This window comes from Oncorhynchus masou, chromosome 1, assembly GCF_036934945.1.
Source record: "Oncorhynchus masou masou isolate Uvic2021 chromosome 1, UVic_Omas_1.1, whole genome shotgun sequence".
In the NCBI taxonomy this organism is placed as follows: domain Eukaryota; kingdom Metazoa; phylum Chordata; class Actinopteri; order Salmoniformes; family Salmonidae; genus Oncorhynchus; species Oncorhynchus masou.
The window spans coordinates 13,642,911-13,659,521 of record NC_088212.1 but is presented as its reverse complement, the minus strand read 5'-3'; the positions used below and the strand labels follow the sequence as shown (position 1 = coordinate 13,659,521).

Here is a 16,611-nt window from a genome sequence, read left to right as displayed (position 1 = left end):
TAGCAAGTGCAAACAAAATACCCATAAGGTATCAAGCAAAGAAAAAGCAGATGTGCTCAGTAAATTAGATGTCACTTTCATCCTTATTTAAATGTACTGATTAAACAACCATTCTGTGGAAATGAGGGGTTGGGATTAGTTTGTACATTCGGAAGTGTCATTCTTAATGACCTTCCCATAATGTGCAGTGTGTGTGTGAAAGCTGTTTGTTAGAGAGGAAGAAATTGGAGGAGTTGGACGAGGAGGATTTAGAAGAGGTAACTCTCCCCCTCATTGGAACAGAAGCACAATTTGATCTGATTCACTTTAGTAGTCAACTTCTATCACACAATGTATTAGATTTCAAATAGATACAAGTTGTTCGCCTGCACACTTCCATACATTTGGTACTGAGGCATCTCAGTTTCTGGGGATGATAAATGGCATGTATTTGTAATGCTGGAAAATCACAATGTGAAATATGAGGCATGCACATAACATTCACACACACCCAATTCAGTTTAATGGAGAAATGCCCAGTTTAACAGCTACCTTTTTGTAGGACAATGACATTGCTATTTTAAATGATGATTTTGGTGTAGTGATGACATGGATGAAGCCTCATATTTAACCTCCGACTGCATGTTAATGTCATTCTCCCAAATGTATGTTTTCCTGAAAGTTATGGTTGAGCTTTTACCGAACACTGTCAGCAAACATTTTGTTATACTATACGCACGATGAGAGAATCAAGACGTGTGTGGTGGAAGTGAGTTTGCATTAGAATAAGTAGATCTTTGTATAAACAAATGAGAATTATACAAAACAAAAACCAACATGAACACACTCAAGTCTGAGCATCAATAATTTATTCAAAATATACTTTCTTTTCAGCCTGTAAGGCTGCATTTACACGAGCAGACCAATTCTGGAGTTCTCATAAATTTGACCAATATTTGGAAAAAATAATAATTGGGCTGCCTGTGTCTATGCAGCCATAGTGTTCCACAGGTTGAAGGCACATACTGTTCATAACACTAGTGATGAGGAAAATAAACTACATTATAAACTGGGTGGTTTGAGCCCTGAATGCTGATTGGCTGAAAGCTGTAGTATATCAGACGTATACCACGGGTATGACTAAACATGTATTTTTACTGCTCTAATTACATTGGCAACCAGTTTATAAATAACATTTCACTGGAATATACCTAGCTAGTGTTGGGCAACATTGTGCATTTCCCGTTTCGTCACCATTGCCCTTAGTAGAAATTAAGGTTGTGGGACTCCAAACGCAGTTCTTCCCAGACAAGCAAAAATATCAAAACAATGTTCAAGAAAATTTGCATCACATTTTAGACTAACTTCAATACTGATGTTGGAATAAGACTAATATTCCACAGATAAATTACTTATTTTAAGTGACAAGTGGCAGCAATCAGTACTGTTGACCAAGAACAAGCCCCACTTCAGACAGTGTTATGGTGGAACTCGTCCCATCAGCTGACAAGAGGGGCAGAATAAGCAGTTGGGTCCCACTGTGCAAAAAAATAATAATAACTTGCTTTAAAAACATGTTTTAAAAACGTACATACTGCATGTCCACTGAAACAATTCAATAGATTGTCCTCATTTTCCCCTCATAATTTCCCAATGGATTCTGTTCCCTATTAAGTGATTCTCAGAGCTTGGATAATCACTTTTTTCACAACAGCTCAGATACCTCCAGCTCCTGCAGTTTGTCTAAATCCCTCACTACGTTTTCTCTTTCTTAGGGCCTGGGTGGTCATCCACCTCATTGTGTCTCTGTGAGTTTGGTTTGGGTATGTTTCCAGCCTGAGGTCCTGAGTTGGGCTTTCCATTAACTTCCACAGGCTCAGGAATCTGGGCAAGCTGCATGCCCTTAGGATTGGTCGACGGCGTGGTGGTGTGGTGGCTAACGTCCGCCTTCATCAGCACCTCATAATACAGCAGGTAGAACACTGGTGTGACAATGACAACCACCACCATGATGGCCACCGCCGTCCACCACCTCATGCCCCAGTCCGCCCCATGGTAGGGGTCCTTCCTGAAGACAGGCTTGAAGTCAGAATCCCCCAGTAGTAAGGGCTGCTGGAGGGTCAAGGAGGAGACCACCTCATTCAGGCTGCTTCTGGAGGTACCGGTGGACTTGACTAGCAGCTCGATGTCTTTGTCCTTCTCCTGCAGGAAGCTGCCCACGCTGTCTGTGGATGAGGAGGAGTCTGTGGAGATCTCCGTAGAGATAGGGGGCTGGGGGAAACGTCGGAGGCCTGTGGGGGAGGCAGATTTGAGAGGCGCGATGCTGTGGGTCTCTGTCAGCACACTGAAGCGTTTCACAGGGATCTTGATGGATCTCAGCGCAAAGAAGTCCTGCTCTGTCAACAGGTTGTTGGCCCTCTTGATGTCCGCCACCTACGGCACACAAACAAAACAAAGGATTTCACTTTACTTAGGTAGCAAAAAAAGTGGTGTGAAAAGTCAAAGCTGGTCTGTCTGTAAGGGCTTTGTCATTAGAGAGTAAGACGGGGATTAGGGTTGACTTACTGAGCAGTGATACTGCAGTGAGAAGCTATTCAGAGTGTCCCCTTCTTTGATGTCTCGGACCAGGTGGACAATGTCGTCCAACTTCTCCCTGGAGGTGCTCCTGCGCAGCCTGTCCCGGCCTCGGGAGCGCAGCTCGTAGCTCTCACCATCCTCCTCCGAGAGATCATTCTCAGAGCTGTTCCCAAATAGGTAGGCGTGTCCTCCATTGGCAGGCTGCACCGTCGTGGCCGACTGGAAACCATAGTGCGGGCTTCTCCCAGTCATTTTTCACTCTAAACAGAGGAACAAGACATTGTAATTGAAAGCTATACAAGAGTTATTGTGTCATTAAAAATAACTAATATATGAGGTTGAGGTCAAGTTTCACTTGTTTGATATTTCCCAAAGGAAACTTCCAGATTTTCAAAGATGTACAGGGAATATTGGCATCACTGTCAACAGCTGTCAGTTCTTTCAATAAAGGAGTAAACCATGTTTGTCAGGTTTTAGCTTGTTTTGAAAGCTGCAGCTAGCCTACACATTACATTCAATATAGCATGCATTGGCACGTTTTGAAGTCTCTAGTATGTGAGGCGCAGAGCATTTAGTCCAACTCTTCCAGTTGAATGGATCTTCAGAGGCGTGATTAAACTTAACTGACTAGCTAAAGTCCATCACTGCACCTATCTTGTACGTTCAACCAGTAATACTGACTGATAAGATAGATGCCCCAGTGACTGCAATGTAATCAAGGTCCTAGTTTATATAATCTGTGGCTAGCTAATGTAGCCGTTGACATTCAGAGAGGAACGTCTGCTGCTGATGTAGCCGACTGAATTCCACTCCATGGTGAAGGCAGTTTCTGATGAACTTCACCAACGGCTTTGGAATCCAACTCGGAGTACATTGATTCACCCAAGGTCAATACTTTGGTTTCCTTGTTGAGATTCAATTGGCACATGCAAATGTGCACTTAATTGTCATCTTAGAGCAACATCAACAAGCAAACAGTCAGTCGTTGTATTTGATTAACATTTATTGAAAAAGTATATATTTCAGCAAACAAAGAAAGTCAGGCAACTACAGAGGACAAACATTGGTACAATACGATAGTTAAGGGTACAAGACTGGGAACATATCTGGCTGTGTTGGCAAAATCCCTACATATCCCATCGAGCCAGGCGGGGAGAGGCTGCCTGTTGTCACAGTTCCAAGACCAGTCAGAATCGTCCAGCTAACCCTGCACCAATGACGCCGGTGGATATCAAAACTGAACTTGGATCTGCGTTAAGTAGCAATAATATATTTCACCACAGTCGTCTTATGACAGATACTGTATCTCAACAGTCACAACTATTCAACAAAGTAAAATATTTTTTACGTTTCTTTCTAAATAGCAAAGGAGTTTTGAAGTTGAGGGTACAGTATTTATGAAGTTTGGCAATGAGGACGAAAACTAGCGTAATTCTGCAAGCCTGCTAGTTTAGCCAAGGGAAACCAGATCATGGCTGGAAGGGATCCAGCATGTGTCAAATTAACGTCAGATTTGACTTTTCGTAGCAGGTTAGGAAACAGGTTAGAGTTAGCCAAAATGCAAAAAAAAAATCTCCTTCTGGTATTATTTTGATAGCATTAAATACAAGTAATCGTGTATTGTATGCATTATGAATCCCCATTAGCTGCTTTGTTTGTCTCTGTATTGTTTAATCAAACGTATCGCTGTCATCTCCTGGTATCAGTGCATAAAAACTTCTAACCGTGAAAAAAGTCTAACCATGACTTGAAACCCGGGGCAAATTAGCTCTGGCCTAGTGCGCGCTCGTCTAATTCAAGAGACTCGTTTTCAGATATCAGAAGCTGACAGCGAAAAGTTTGGTGACAGAGGAATACAATTAGACGACCTATATTTAAAGGAGAGCGAATGGATATACAATCCCGAAATCAGTTGTATCTGTCAATAGTAAAATAAAGTTTCAATTATGTTTGCGTGAACCCTTAACATGGAATTAATAGTGAAATCGTTTTCAGTTAGACTCCTCACCACTATAACTGTCATGCAAAAGAAGCAGACTTAAATTAGTGAAAGTGAATTACGTTATGCCAATTTATACAGGAGCACGGAGATACCGCACTGGCTAATCGTAAACTAACACTATGCGGGAAAACAACTAGCAAGCTAGCGATTGTGTTCTCACGACAAACTAACGTTATCTACACTTAAAACGCAAGCAACCGATCACTTTGTAACCCAACTGATTGGGGCAGGTGCCAAATACCTAACTAACGCTAAGCTAGTTAGCTTGGCTGGCAACTAAAGGAGGGCTAGCTAACCTGTGCTAGCATCTCTACCCATTTTTTTCAGTTAACGTGCCTTAGTTAGATAGCTATCTATAGTACATTGACGATTATTGGAAAGGTTCGTGTTACATTTAACGAATTAAAAAGTCATGAAGCACCAATAGTTTACCTGAAACCATGAGCAACGTTCTTCGACGACCTAAGCCATTTCCATTCTTCCTCTGGCTACTATCAAATACATTATTGGCTACTAGCGAAACAAATGAACGCCACCAGCGTGTCGTGAGCAACAATTGTGTAATCGGCAGTTAGCCTTAAAAAATAAAAGTCCCCCATTGAAACGGATGCAATTGTATTTACTTATATTTAACGAGGCAAGTCAGTTAAAAGAACAAATTCTTATTTACAATAACGACCTAACCTGGACGTCACTGGGTTAATTGTGCGCCGCCCTATGGGACTCCCAATCATGGCCGGTTGTGATGCAGCCTGGAATCAAACTAGGGTCAGTAGTGATACCTCTAGCACTGAGATGCTGTGCCTTAGACCGCTGCGCTACTCGGTAGCAAACGGATATAGATAGTGAAAACATGCAACAATTGAACTTGATAATGTTAAACAAGGTTGGAATGTTACAATTATTAGCTAATTAAAAATCCTTTAAAATCACATTGTGGATGTACTTGAATTCAAAATTGCATTGGGGGCATAATTACATTGTCCTTCATTTACATTTTAGTAGACACTCTTCTCCAGAGCATACCTCTTTCACACTGGTCTCCAGTTGGAATCAAACCCACAACCCTGACATTGCAAGCACCATGCTCTGCAAACTGAGCCACACAAATACTTCAAAATGTTATAATACCCTGTGACTTTTTCCACATTTTGTTGTGCTACGCCCTGAATTTAAAATTGATTAAATTGAGATGTGTCACTGGCCTACACACAATACCCCATAATGTCAAAGTGGAATTATGTTTTTAGATTTTTTTAAAATAAATTACTAAAATTGTTGAGTCAATAAGTATTCAACCCCTTTGTTATGGCAAGCCTTAATAGAGGAGTAAACATTTACTCACTCTGTGTGCAATAATAGTGTTTAACATGGTTAACAGCATGGTTGTCATTCCACAATACTAACCTAATTGACAGAGTAAAAAAAGGAAACCTGTACAGAATAAACAAATATTCCAAAACATGCATCCTGTTTGCAACAAGGCACCAAGTAACGCACTTCAGTCTGCTTTCCAACAGACACTGGGAGACAAATTCACCTTTCAGCAGGATAATAACCTAAAACACAAGGCCAAATATACAATGGATTTGCTTACCAAGATGACATTGAATGTTCCCGAGTGGCCTTGTTACAGTTTTGACTTAAATCCGCTTGAAAATCTAAGACTTGAAAATGGCTATCTAGCAATGATCAACAACCAACTCAAAAGAGCTTGAAGAATACAAAATCTAAAATAATAATGGTCAAATATAGTACAATTCAGGTATGCAAAGCTCTTAGAAACTTACCCAGAAAGACTCACAACTGCAATCACTGACAAAGGTGATTGCAACATGTATTGACTCAGGGTTGTGAATACTTATGTAAATGAGATATTTCTGTATTTCATTTTGAATACATTTGCTTTGTCATCATGGTCTATTGTATATAGATGAATTCAGGCTGTACCACAACAAAAAGGGCTACGAATGCTTCCTAAAGGCACTTTATGTGCACTGTACAACCAAACCTATGGATTGGGCATCCATGAAATGGGGTATCAGCCTACTCAGTGAAACCCATAGAGCACAACTATTTTTACACAAATATTAATATCTTAGCTCTTATTGTAGAACTTTGACTGTGGGAAGTCACTTATTGCACATTTTACAGTAGTTTCAGAGTCCCGTAATAAGAGCTACTATGCTAATACTTGTGTAAACTCTTCACAGTTGTGTTCTGTGAGTGTCACGAAGTAGGCGGATACCCCATTTCAGGGGTGCACAATCCATAGGTAAGGCTATATAGTTGAATATGGATGTCCAATACATACAATGGTCTTACATGAAAGATGATTTTCCACAGTCAAAATCTTGCAATAAGAGCTAAGACACTAATATTTGTGTAAACTCTACATAGTTGTGTTCTGTGGGTGTCAATGAGTAGGCTGATACCCCATTTCATGGGTGCACAATCCATAGGCTTCCCAAACTCGTTCCCGGGGACCCCAAGGGGTGCACCTTTTGTTTTTTTGCCCTACCACTACACAGTTGATTCAAATAAGCAAAGCTTTATGAGTTCATTATTTAAATCAGCTTTGTAGAGCTAGGGCAAAAATCAAAACGTGCACCACTTGGGCTCCCAGGACCGAATTTGAGAATCCCTGGGTTAGGCTGTACAATGCTTATAAGCTACTCGCTCAAGCCTCCCCAGTTTCTCCCTCACCCATATCCAGACAGCAGATGTTCTGAAAGAGCTGCAAAACCTGGACCAGTACAAATCAGCTTGGCTAGGCAATGTGGACCCTCTCTTTATAAAACTATCCGCCACCATTGTTGAATCCCCTATTACCAGCCTGTTCAACCTCTCTTTCGTATCGTCCGAGATCCCTAAAGATTGGAAAGCTGCCGCGGTCATCCCCCTCTTCATAGGGGGTGACACCCTAGACCCAAACTGTTATAAACCTATATCCATCCTGCCCTGCCTATCTAAAGTCTTCGAAAGCAAAGTTAATAAACAGATCATTGACCATTTCGAATCCCACCGTAGTACCTTCTCCGCTGTGCAATCTGGCTTCCGAGACCGTCACAGGTGCACCTCAGCCACGCTCAAGGTACTAAACGATATCATTACCGCCATTGATAAAAGACAGTACTGTGCAGCCATCTTCATCGACCTGGCCAAGGCTTTCGACGCTGTCAATCACCGTATTCTTATCGGCAGACTCAATAGCCTTGGTTTCTCTGACGACTGCCTCGCCTGGTTCACCAACTACTTTGCAGACAGAGTTCAGTGTGTCAAATCGGAGGGCGTGTTGTCCGGACCTCTGGCAGTCTCTATGGGGGTACCGCAGGGTTCAATTCTCGGGCCGACTCTTTTCTCTGTATATATCAATGATGTCGCTCTTGCTGCGGGCGATTCCCTGATCCACCTCTATGCAGACGACACCATTCTGTATACTTCTGGCCCTACCTTGGACACTGTGCTAACTAACCTCCAAACAAGCTTCAATGCCATACAACACTCCTTCCGAGGCCTCCAACTGCTCTTCAACGCTAGTAAAACCAAATGCATGCTTTTGAACCGTTCGCTGCCCGCACCCGCCCACCCGAAGAGCATCACCACCCTGTACGATTCCGACCTTGAATATGTGGACAACTACAAATACCTAGGTGTCTGGCTAGACTGTAAACTCTCCTTCCAGACTCATTAAACATCTCCAATCCGAAATCAAATCTAGTATGGGCTTTCTATTTCGCAACAAAGCCTCCTTCACTCATGCCGCCAAACTTACCCTAGTAAAACTGACTATCCTACCGATCCTCGACTTCGGCGATGTCATCTACAAAATAGCTTCCAACACTCTACTCAGCAAACTGGATGCAGTCTATCATAGTACCATCCGTTTTGTTACCAAATCACCTTATACCACCCACCACTGCGACCTGTATGCTCTAGTCGGCTGGCCCTCGCTACTTATTCGTCGCCAGACCCACTGGCTCCAGGTCATCTATAAGTCTATGCTAGGTAAAGCTCCGCCTTATCTCAGTTCACTGGTCACGATAACAACACCCACCCGGTGCACACGTTCCAGCAGGTATATCTCACTGATCATCCCCAAAGCCAACACCCAATTTGGCCGCCTTTTCTTCCAGTTCTCTGCTGCCAGTGACTGGAACAAATGGCAAAAATCGCTGAAGTTGGAGACTTATTTCCCTCACCAACTTTAAACATCATCTATCTGAGCAGCTAACCGATCACTGCAGCTGTACATAGTCCATCTGTAAATAGCCCACCCAATCTACCTCATCCCCATACTGTTTTTAATTTATTTACTTTTCTGCTCTTTTGCACACCAGTATCTCTACTTGCACATCATCATCTGCTCATGTATCACTCCAGTGTTAATCTGCTAAATTGTAATTATTCACTCCTATGGCCTATTTATTGCCTACCTCATCATGCCTTTTGCACACACTGTATATAGACTTTCTTTTCTCTACTGTGTCATTGACCTGTTTGTGTTATTGGCTTGTTTGTTTACTCCATGTGTAACTCTGTGTTGTTGTCTGTGTCACACCGCTTTGCTTTATCTTGGCCAGGTCGCAGTTGCAAATGAGAACTTGTTGTCAACTAGCCTACCTGGTTAAATAAAGGTGAAATAAAATACAAAATAAGTATGCCCCCAATGCAATGCTGAATTCAAATACAGGGCCAGGTCGCAGTTGCAAATGAGAACTTGTTCTCAACTAGCCTACCTGGTTAAATAAAAGTGAAATAAAATACAAAATAAGTATGCCCCCAATGCAATGCTGAATTCAAATACAGTCACTGTGCGATTTTAACTGATTTGTACTTTTACATGTATTTTTTTACAAAAAACCTTTATTTTGTTGAATTTATATAACAAAATTCCAATCCTGTTTAGCATTATATAGTCCAATTGTGGCAGGTTTTCACTATTTTTATCAGTTTGTGTCAGTTTCGATGGGGGGCTATTATTTTGAAGGCGAACCGCCGTTTCCACTAATGTTGTTCACATCGAACACGTATGAACGCCAGGAGTCCACGTCAACAGAATACTAACGCGATGACGTATTTGGCTCGGAACTCAAATTCTTGCACAGACCACTGGATGGCGCAAGTGCAGTTCCTTTTTCAGAGGCCACATGGATAAGGGCCCTATAGAGGCCAAATGGCATAATTGAAAACTTTAATTGATAGGCCTATTATTTTTGCTGTAGTATTTCTTATCTATGGTATTTAAAATGTCATACAAATTAGCGTACTCAGGATAAATTAACAAGTGACTATTGGAGTCTTGATAATCATTTTATAATGCGTGTCAATTGTGGTCTAGGCTATAAGAACACATACATTGTTATTGGTCACATACACATATTTAGCGGATGTTAATTCCAGGTGTTGCGAAATACTTGCGTCCGTAGCTCCAACAGTGCAGAAGTATTTAATAATACACAACAATACACACATCTAAACAACTAAGAACAACTAAGATGTTTCTTGTTGAATAGTTAAATATAAATATATATGAGACAAATAAGGCTACGCATCAGTATTGCGTAGCCTAATTTGACCCTTTTCTTTATGGTGTGGTGACACCTCTACTGGCTACTCGTCCTATCTAAATAGCTGGGTATAAGAACAACGGTTCGCTGGGTGGAGCTGCCCGCTGCTACGGTCGACCTCCCTGAGGCAAATGCGATCAGCAAATCTTGCCTTCCATCGACAAGTCCACATCGTAGTTTTGTTTAGACACACATGAATGTGAACGACATGGCTGCGCAGATTCTTTCTCCCAGCGAACCCTCAAACAGTCAGCTGGTTTGAAAAAACGTTATCTGGCTTTAGTCTACGTTTCTATCCACATAGGAAATACCGTTAGTTTATTTCCCATATCCGCCCGGAGTGTGACGTGCTTTTTGTGTGGTTGTTCGCTGGGGTAGAGACAGCTGTCAGGAACACCCTACGAGTATCAAGATGCATTCATTGACCAAGAATATCATCTGAGAAAAACGTTAAAGATTATTGATAGGAGTTATCGATGATATCCTCAACATTAGCTGTAGTTCTATCATTTATCCTGGACTGATAGCCAGCAAAGTGTCAGGTAAGTCTGGATACATTTAATAATTTATTGAACAGGTGTTTGAACACATTATACAGCAAGTTTATTTGTGACAATCATTAGTCTAATAAAAAGTTTTTCCTACAGGATTGTTGGCTTGATAGGCTTTGCATGCACCTTTCATTATTATAGGCAATTCATTTTATAGAGTATTGCAGTGGCTCCAATTTATTCAATTATGACAAACATATATTTTTTGCCTAATAATAATCAGATATGTCAGAGGTATATGAAACCATAATAGGCTAATAAGTGGAGGTTTGGAGATATTTGTTGTGTGCCCCTCATTGTCCTCATCATGCAGATGAATTGTTTAACACTAAACAAAATAAAAAATGATTGAGCCGATACTAATTTATTTTTGCACAGTGCCAAAAATCCCCTCGGAGTGGCTAATATATTTTTAAAAGCCTTAATATTGAATCAGTGAAATTACTAAATGAATGGTGGGGTAACCCATTGACGAGTGAGACAAACGCTTCCATGGTTACTCTCTGGCTCTTCAGTGTGGTCACTGTGCTTTGTGTGTTACCTCTCCTTTCCATTGAAATAAAACAACAATCAGTGGGGAACCGCCAGACATGGTGTGCATGAGCTGGGACCCGCTCATAAAGGCTGCATAGAGTGATGTTACACTCAGTCATCATCTTCGCTCACATTGAGTGAGGCACATGCAGGGCTGTGGCCCTAAGCAACATTTGGTTGGGGTAAAAAACTTTAGTGGCCCTCTTCTTGATAGCGGAGATAAAAAATTAAGGAAAAAAAAAACAATTCTGCAATTCTACAGATTTTGCCATTTGGTGTAGAGAAAATGTTGCAGTTTTAAAGCAAGATTTCTGCAATTCTACACATTGTGCCATGGGGTGTAGAGAAAATGTTGCAGTTTTAAAGCAAGATTTCTGCAATTCTACAGATTTTGCCATGGGGTGTAGAGAAAATGTTGCAGTTTTAAAGCAAGATTTCTGCAATTCTACACATTGTGCCATGGTGTGTAGAGAAAATGTTGCAGTTTTAAAGCAAGATTTCTGCAATTCTACACATTTTGCCATGGGGTGTAGAGAAAATGTTGCAGTTTTAAAGCAAGATTTCTGCAATTCTACACATTTTGCCATGGGGTGTAGAGAAAATGTTGCAGTTTTAAAGCAAGATTTCTGCAATTTTACACATTTTGCCATGGGGTGTAGAGAAAATGTTGCATTTTTAAAGCAAGATTTCTGCAATTCTACACATTTTGCCATGGGGTGTAGAGAAAATGTTGCAGTTTTAAAGCAAGATTTCTGCAATTCTACACATTTTGCCATGGGGCGGAGATTTCTACAATTTCTACTATTCTACCAACTTTGCCATCACTTATGCCATGTTAATGATATCTGAGTGAGAGTGACTAACACAATGAATGTGGGCCCTTTGGAGCTTATGGCCCCTGGGCACGTGCCCATGTAACAGTTTTGCTTCCGTTCCTCTACTCACCCCTATCTGGGCTCGAACCAGAGACCCTCTGCACACATCATCAACTGTCTCCCATGAAGCATTGTTACTCATCACTCCACAAATTCAGAGTCCTGGCAGAGCAAGGGAAACAACTACTTCAAACTACTTCAAAATCTCAAAATCGCCTCCCTACCACTGAGGAAGTACAGTTCCCGCTCAGCCCAGTCAAAACTGTTCGCTGCTCTGGCCCCCCAATGGTGGAACAAACTCCCTCACGACGCCAGGACAGTGGAGTCAATCACCACCTTCCGTAGACACCTGAAACCCCACCTCTTCAAGGAATACCTAGGATAGGATAAAGCAATCCTTCTCACCCCCCCTTAAATGATTTAGATGCACTATTGTAAAGTGGCTGTTCCACTGATGTCAGAAGGTGAATTCACCAATTTGTAAGTCGCTCTGGAAAAGAGCGTCTGCTAAATGACTTAAATGTAAATGTAAATGTAAATCTCTGAGCGAGTGACGTCACCGATTGAAAGGCTATTAGCACACACCTCGCTAACTAGCTAGCCATTTCACACCGGTTAAACTTACTCCCCTTTTGACATCCTCCTTTTCCTCAACAACTAGTGATCTGGGTCAACAAATAAAATAAAATAAAATAAAATAATGATAAAATGTTATTAGTCACATGCTCCAAATACAACTGCCCTTACAGTGAAATGCTATTTACGAGCCCCTAACCAACAATGCAATTTAAAAAAATACAGATAAGAATAAGAAATAAAAGTAACAAGGAATTAAAGAGCAGCAGTAAAACAACAATAGCGTGACAATATACAGGGGGGTACCGGTACAGAGTCAATGTGCGGGGGCACTGGTTAGTTGAGGTAATATGTACATGTAGGTAAAGTTATTAAAGTGACTATGCATAGATGATAACAACAGAGAGTAGCAGCTGTGTAAAAGAGGTGGAGAGGGGGGGGGGGTGCAATGCAAATATTCTGGGTTGATTAGGTGTTCAGGGGTCTTACGGCTTGGGGGTAGAAGCTATTTAGAAGTCTCTTGGACCTAAACTTGGCACTCCGGTACCGCTTGCCATGCGGTAGCAGAGATAACAGTCAATGACTAGGGTGGCTAAAGTCTTTGCCAATTTTTGGGCCTTCCTCTGACACCGCCTGGTATAGAGGGCCTGGATAGCAGGAATCTTGGCCCTAGTGATGTACTGGGCCGTTCGCACTACCCTCTGTAGTGCCTTGCAGTCGGAGGCCGAGCAGTTGCCATACCAGGCAGTGATGGAACTCGTCAGAATGCTCTTGATGGTGCAGCTGTAGAACCTTTTGATGATCTGGGTGCCCATGACAGATCTTTTCAGTCTCCTGAGGGGGAATATGTTTTGTCGTGCCCTCTTCATGACTGTCTTGGTGTACTTGGACCATGTTAGTTTGTTGGTGATGTGGACACCAAGGAACTTGAGGCTCTCAACCTGCTCCACTGCAGCCCCGTCGATGAGAATGGGGGTGTGCTCGATCCTCTTTTTCCTGTAGTCCACAATCCTCTCATTTGTCTTGTTCATGTTGAGCTAGAGGTTGTTGTCCTGGCACCACATGGCCAGGTCTCTGACCTCCTCCCGACAGGCTGTCTCGTCGTCGTCGTTGTCGGTGATCAGCCTACCACTGTTGTGTCATCGGCAAATTTAATGATGGTGTTGGAGTCGTGCCTGGCCATGCAGTCATGAGTGAACAGGGAGTACAGGAGGGGACTGAGCACGCACCCCTGAGGGGCCCCTGTGTTGAGGATCAGTGTGGCGGACGTGTTGTTACCTACCCTTACCACCTGGGGGCGGCCCATCAGGAAGTCCAGGATCCAGTTGCTGCGGGAGGTGTTTAGTCCCAGGGTCGTTAGCTTATTGATGAGCTTTGAGGGCACTATGGTGTTGAACGCTGAGCTGTAGTCAATGAATAGCATTCTCACATAGGTGTTCCCTTTGTCCAGGTGGGAAAGGGCAGTGTGGATTGCAATAGAGATTACATAATCTGTGGATCTGTTGGAGTGGTATGCAAATTGGAGTGGGTCTTGGGTTTCTGGGGTGATGGTGTTGATGTGAGCCATAACCAGCCTTTCAAAGCACTTCATGGCTACAGACGTGAGGGATATCAAATCAAATCAAATCAAATGTATGTATATAGCCCTTCTTACATCAGCTGATATCTGAAAGTGCTGTACAGAAACCCAGCCTAAAACCCCAAACAGTAAGCAATAGAAAGGCCAAAACCTGGGAAGAAACCTAGAGAGGAACCAGGCTATGAGGGGTGGCCAGTCCTCTTCTGGCTGTGCCGGGTGGAGATCATAACAGAACATGGCCAAGATGTTCAAATGTTCATAAATGACCAGCATGGTCAAATAATAATAATCACAGTAGTTGTCGAGGGTGCAGCAAGTAAGCACCTCAGGAGTAAATGTCAGTTGGCTTTTCATAGCCGGTCATTAAGAGTATCTCTACCGCTCCTGCTGTCTCTAGAGAGTTGAAAAAGGCAGGTCTGGGACAGGTAGCACGTCCGGTGAACAGGTCAGGGTTCCATAGCCGCAGGCAGAACAGTTGAAACTGGAGCAGCAGCACAGCCAGGTGGACTGGGGAAAGCAAGGAGTCATCATGCCAGGTAGTCCTGAGGCATGGTCCTAGGGCTCAGGTCCTCTGAGAGAGAGAAAGAAAGAGAGAAAGAAAGAATTAGACAAACTAACCCTAGCCCCCCCCCCCGACACATAAACTACTGCAGCATAAATACTAAAGGCTGAGACAGGAGGGGTCAGCAGACACTGTGACCCCATCCGATGATACCCCCGGACAGGGCCAAACAAGAAGGATATAACCCCACCCACTTTGCCAAAGCACAGCCCCCACACCACTAGAGGGATATCTTCAACCACCAACTTACCATTCTGAGACAAGGCCGAGTATAGCCCACAATGATCTCCGCCACGGCACAACCCAGACAGGAAGATCATGTCAGTGACTCAACCCACTCAAGTGACGCACCCCTCCTAGGGACGACATGAAAGAGCACCAGTAAGCCAGTGACTCAGCCCCTGTAATAGGGTTAGAGGCATAGAATCCCAGTGGAGAGAGGGGAACCGGACAGGCAGAGACAGCAAGGGTGGTTCGTTGCTCCAGTGCCATTCCGGTCACCTTCACACTCCTGGGCCAGACTACACTCAATCATATGACCCACTGAAGAGATGAGTCTTTAATAAAGACTTAAAGGTTGAGACCGAGTCTGCGTCTCTCACATGGGTAGTCAGACCATTCCATAAAAATGGAGCTCTATAGGAGAAAGCTCTGCCTCCAGGTGTTTCTTTAGAAATTGTAGGGACAATTAGGAGGCCTGCGTCTTGTGACCGTAGCGTACGTGTAGGTATGTACGGCAGGACCAAATCGGAAAGAGAGGTAGGAGCAAGCCCATGTAATGCTTTGTAGGTTAGCAGTAAACCCTTGAAATCAGCCCTTGCCTTAACAGGAAGCCAGTGTAGGGAGGCTAGTACTGGAGTAATGTGATCAAATTTGTTGGTTCTAGTCAGGATTCTAGAAGCCGTATTTAGCACTATCTGAAGTTTATTTAGTGCTTTATCCGGGTAGCCGGAGAGTGGTGATCGATGGTATCAAAAGCAGCACTAAGGTCTAGGAGTACGAGGACAGATGCAGAGCCTCGGTTTGACGCCATTAAAAGGTAATTTACCACCTTCACAAGTGCAGTCTCAGTGCTATGACTGGGTCTAAAACCAGACTGAAGCATTTCGTATACATTGTTTGTCTCCAGGAAGGCAGTGAGTTGCTGCGCAACAGCTTTTTCAAATTTTTTGAGAGGAATGGAAGATTCGATATAGGCCGATAGTTTTTAAAATATCTTCTGGGTCAAGGTTTGGCTTTTTCAAGAGAGGCTTTATTACTGCCACTTTTAGTGAGTTTGGTACACATCCGGTGGATAGAGAGCCGTTTATTATGTTCAACATAGGAGGGCTAAACACAGGAAGCAGCTCTTTCATTTGTTTAGTTGGAATAGGGTCCAATATGCAGCTTGAAGGTTTAGAGGCCATGATTATTTTCATCATTGTGTCAAGAGATATAGTACTAAAACACTTGAGTGTCTCCCTTGATCCTAGGTCCTGGCAGAGTTGTGCAGACTCAGGACAACTGAGCTTTGGAGGAATATGCAGATTTAAAGAGGAGTCCTTAATTTGCTTTCTAATGATCATGATCTTTTCCTCAAAGAAGTTCATGAATTTATTACTGCTGAAGTGAAAGCCATCCTCACTTGGGGAATACTGCTTTTTAGTTAACTTTGCGACAGTATCGAAAATAAATTTCGGATTGTTCTTATTTTCCTCAATTGAGTTTGAAAAATAGGATGATCGAGCAGCAGTGAGGGCTCTTCGATACTGCACAGTACTGTCTTTCCAAGCTAGTCGGAAGACTTCCAGTTTGGTGTGGTGCCAT

The 16,611-nt window shown here is 42.7% G+C and overlaps 2 protein-coding genes across 2 annotated transcripts in view; one reads left to right on the top strand and one right to left on the bottom strand.

Moving 5' to 3' along the window:
* Positions 1 to 831: 831 nt before the first annotated feature.
* LOC135518763 (lysM and putative peptidoglycan-binding domain-containing protein 3-like) lies at positions 832 to 5,099 on the bottom strand. The gene is made up of 3 exons (XM_064943825.1): positions 4,991 to 5,099; positions 2,545 to 2,816; positions 832 to 2,412 (listed from the first exon to the last, which is right to left on the bottom strand). The coding sequence occupies exons 2-3, from the start codon at positions 2,806 to 2,808 to the stop codon at positions 1,735 to 1,737; spliced, it is 942 nt and encodes a 313-aa protein (XP_064799897.1). The 5' UTR covers positions 2,809 to 2,816; positions 4,991 to 5,099; the 3' UTR covers positions 832 to 1,734.
* A 5,220-nt stretch (positions 5,100 to 10,319) lies between these two features.
* Positions 10,320 to 16,611, top strand: part of LOC135518629 (adhesion G-protein coupled receptor V1-like) — a 277,743-nt gene continuing 271,451 nt past the window's right edge. The window contains 1 exon segment of the mRNA XM_064943812.1: positions 10,320 to 10,670. The gene's annotated coding sequence lies outside the window, so the exon portion shown is untranslated.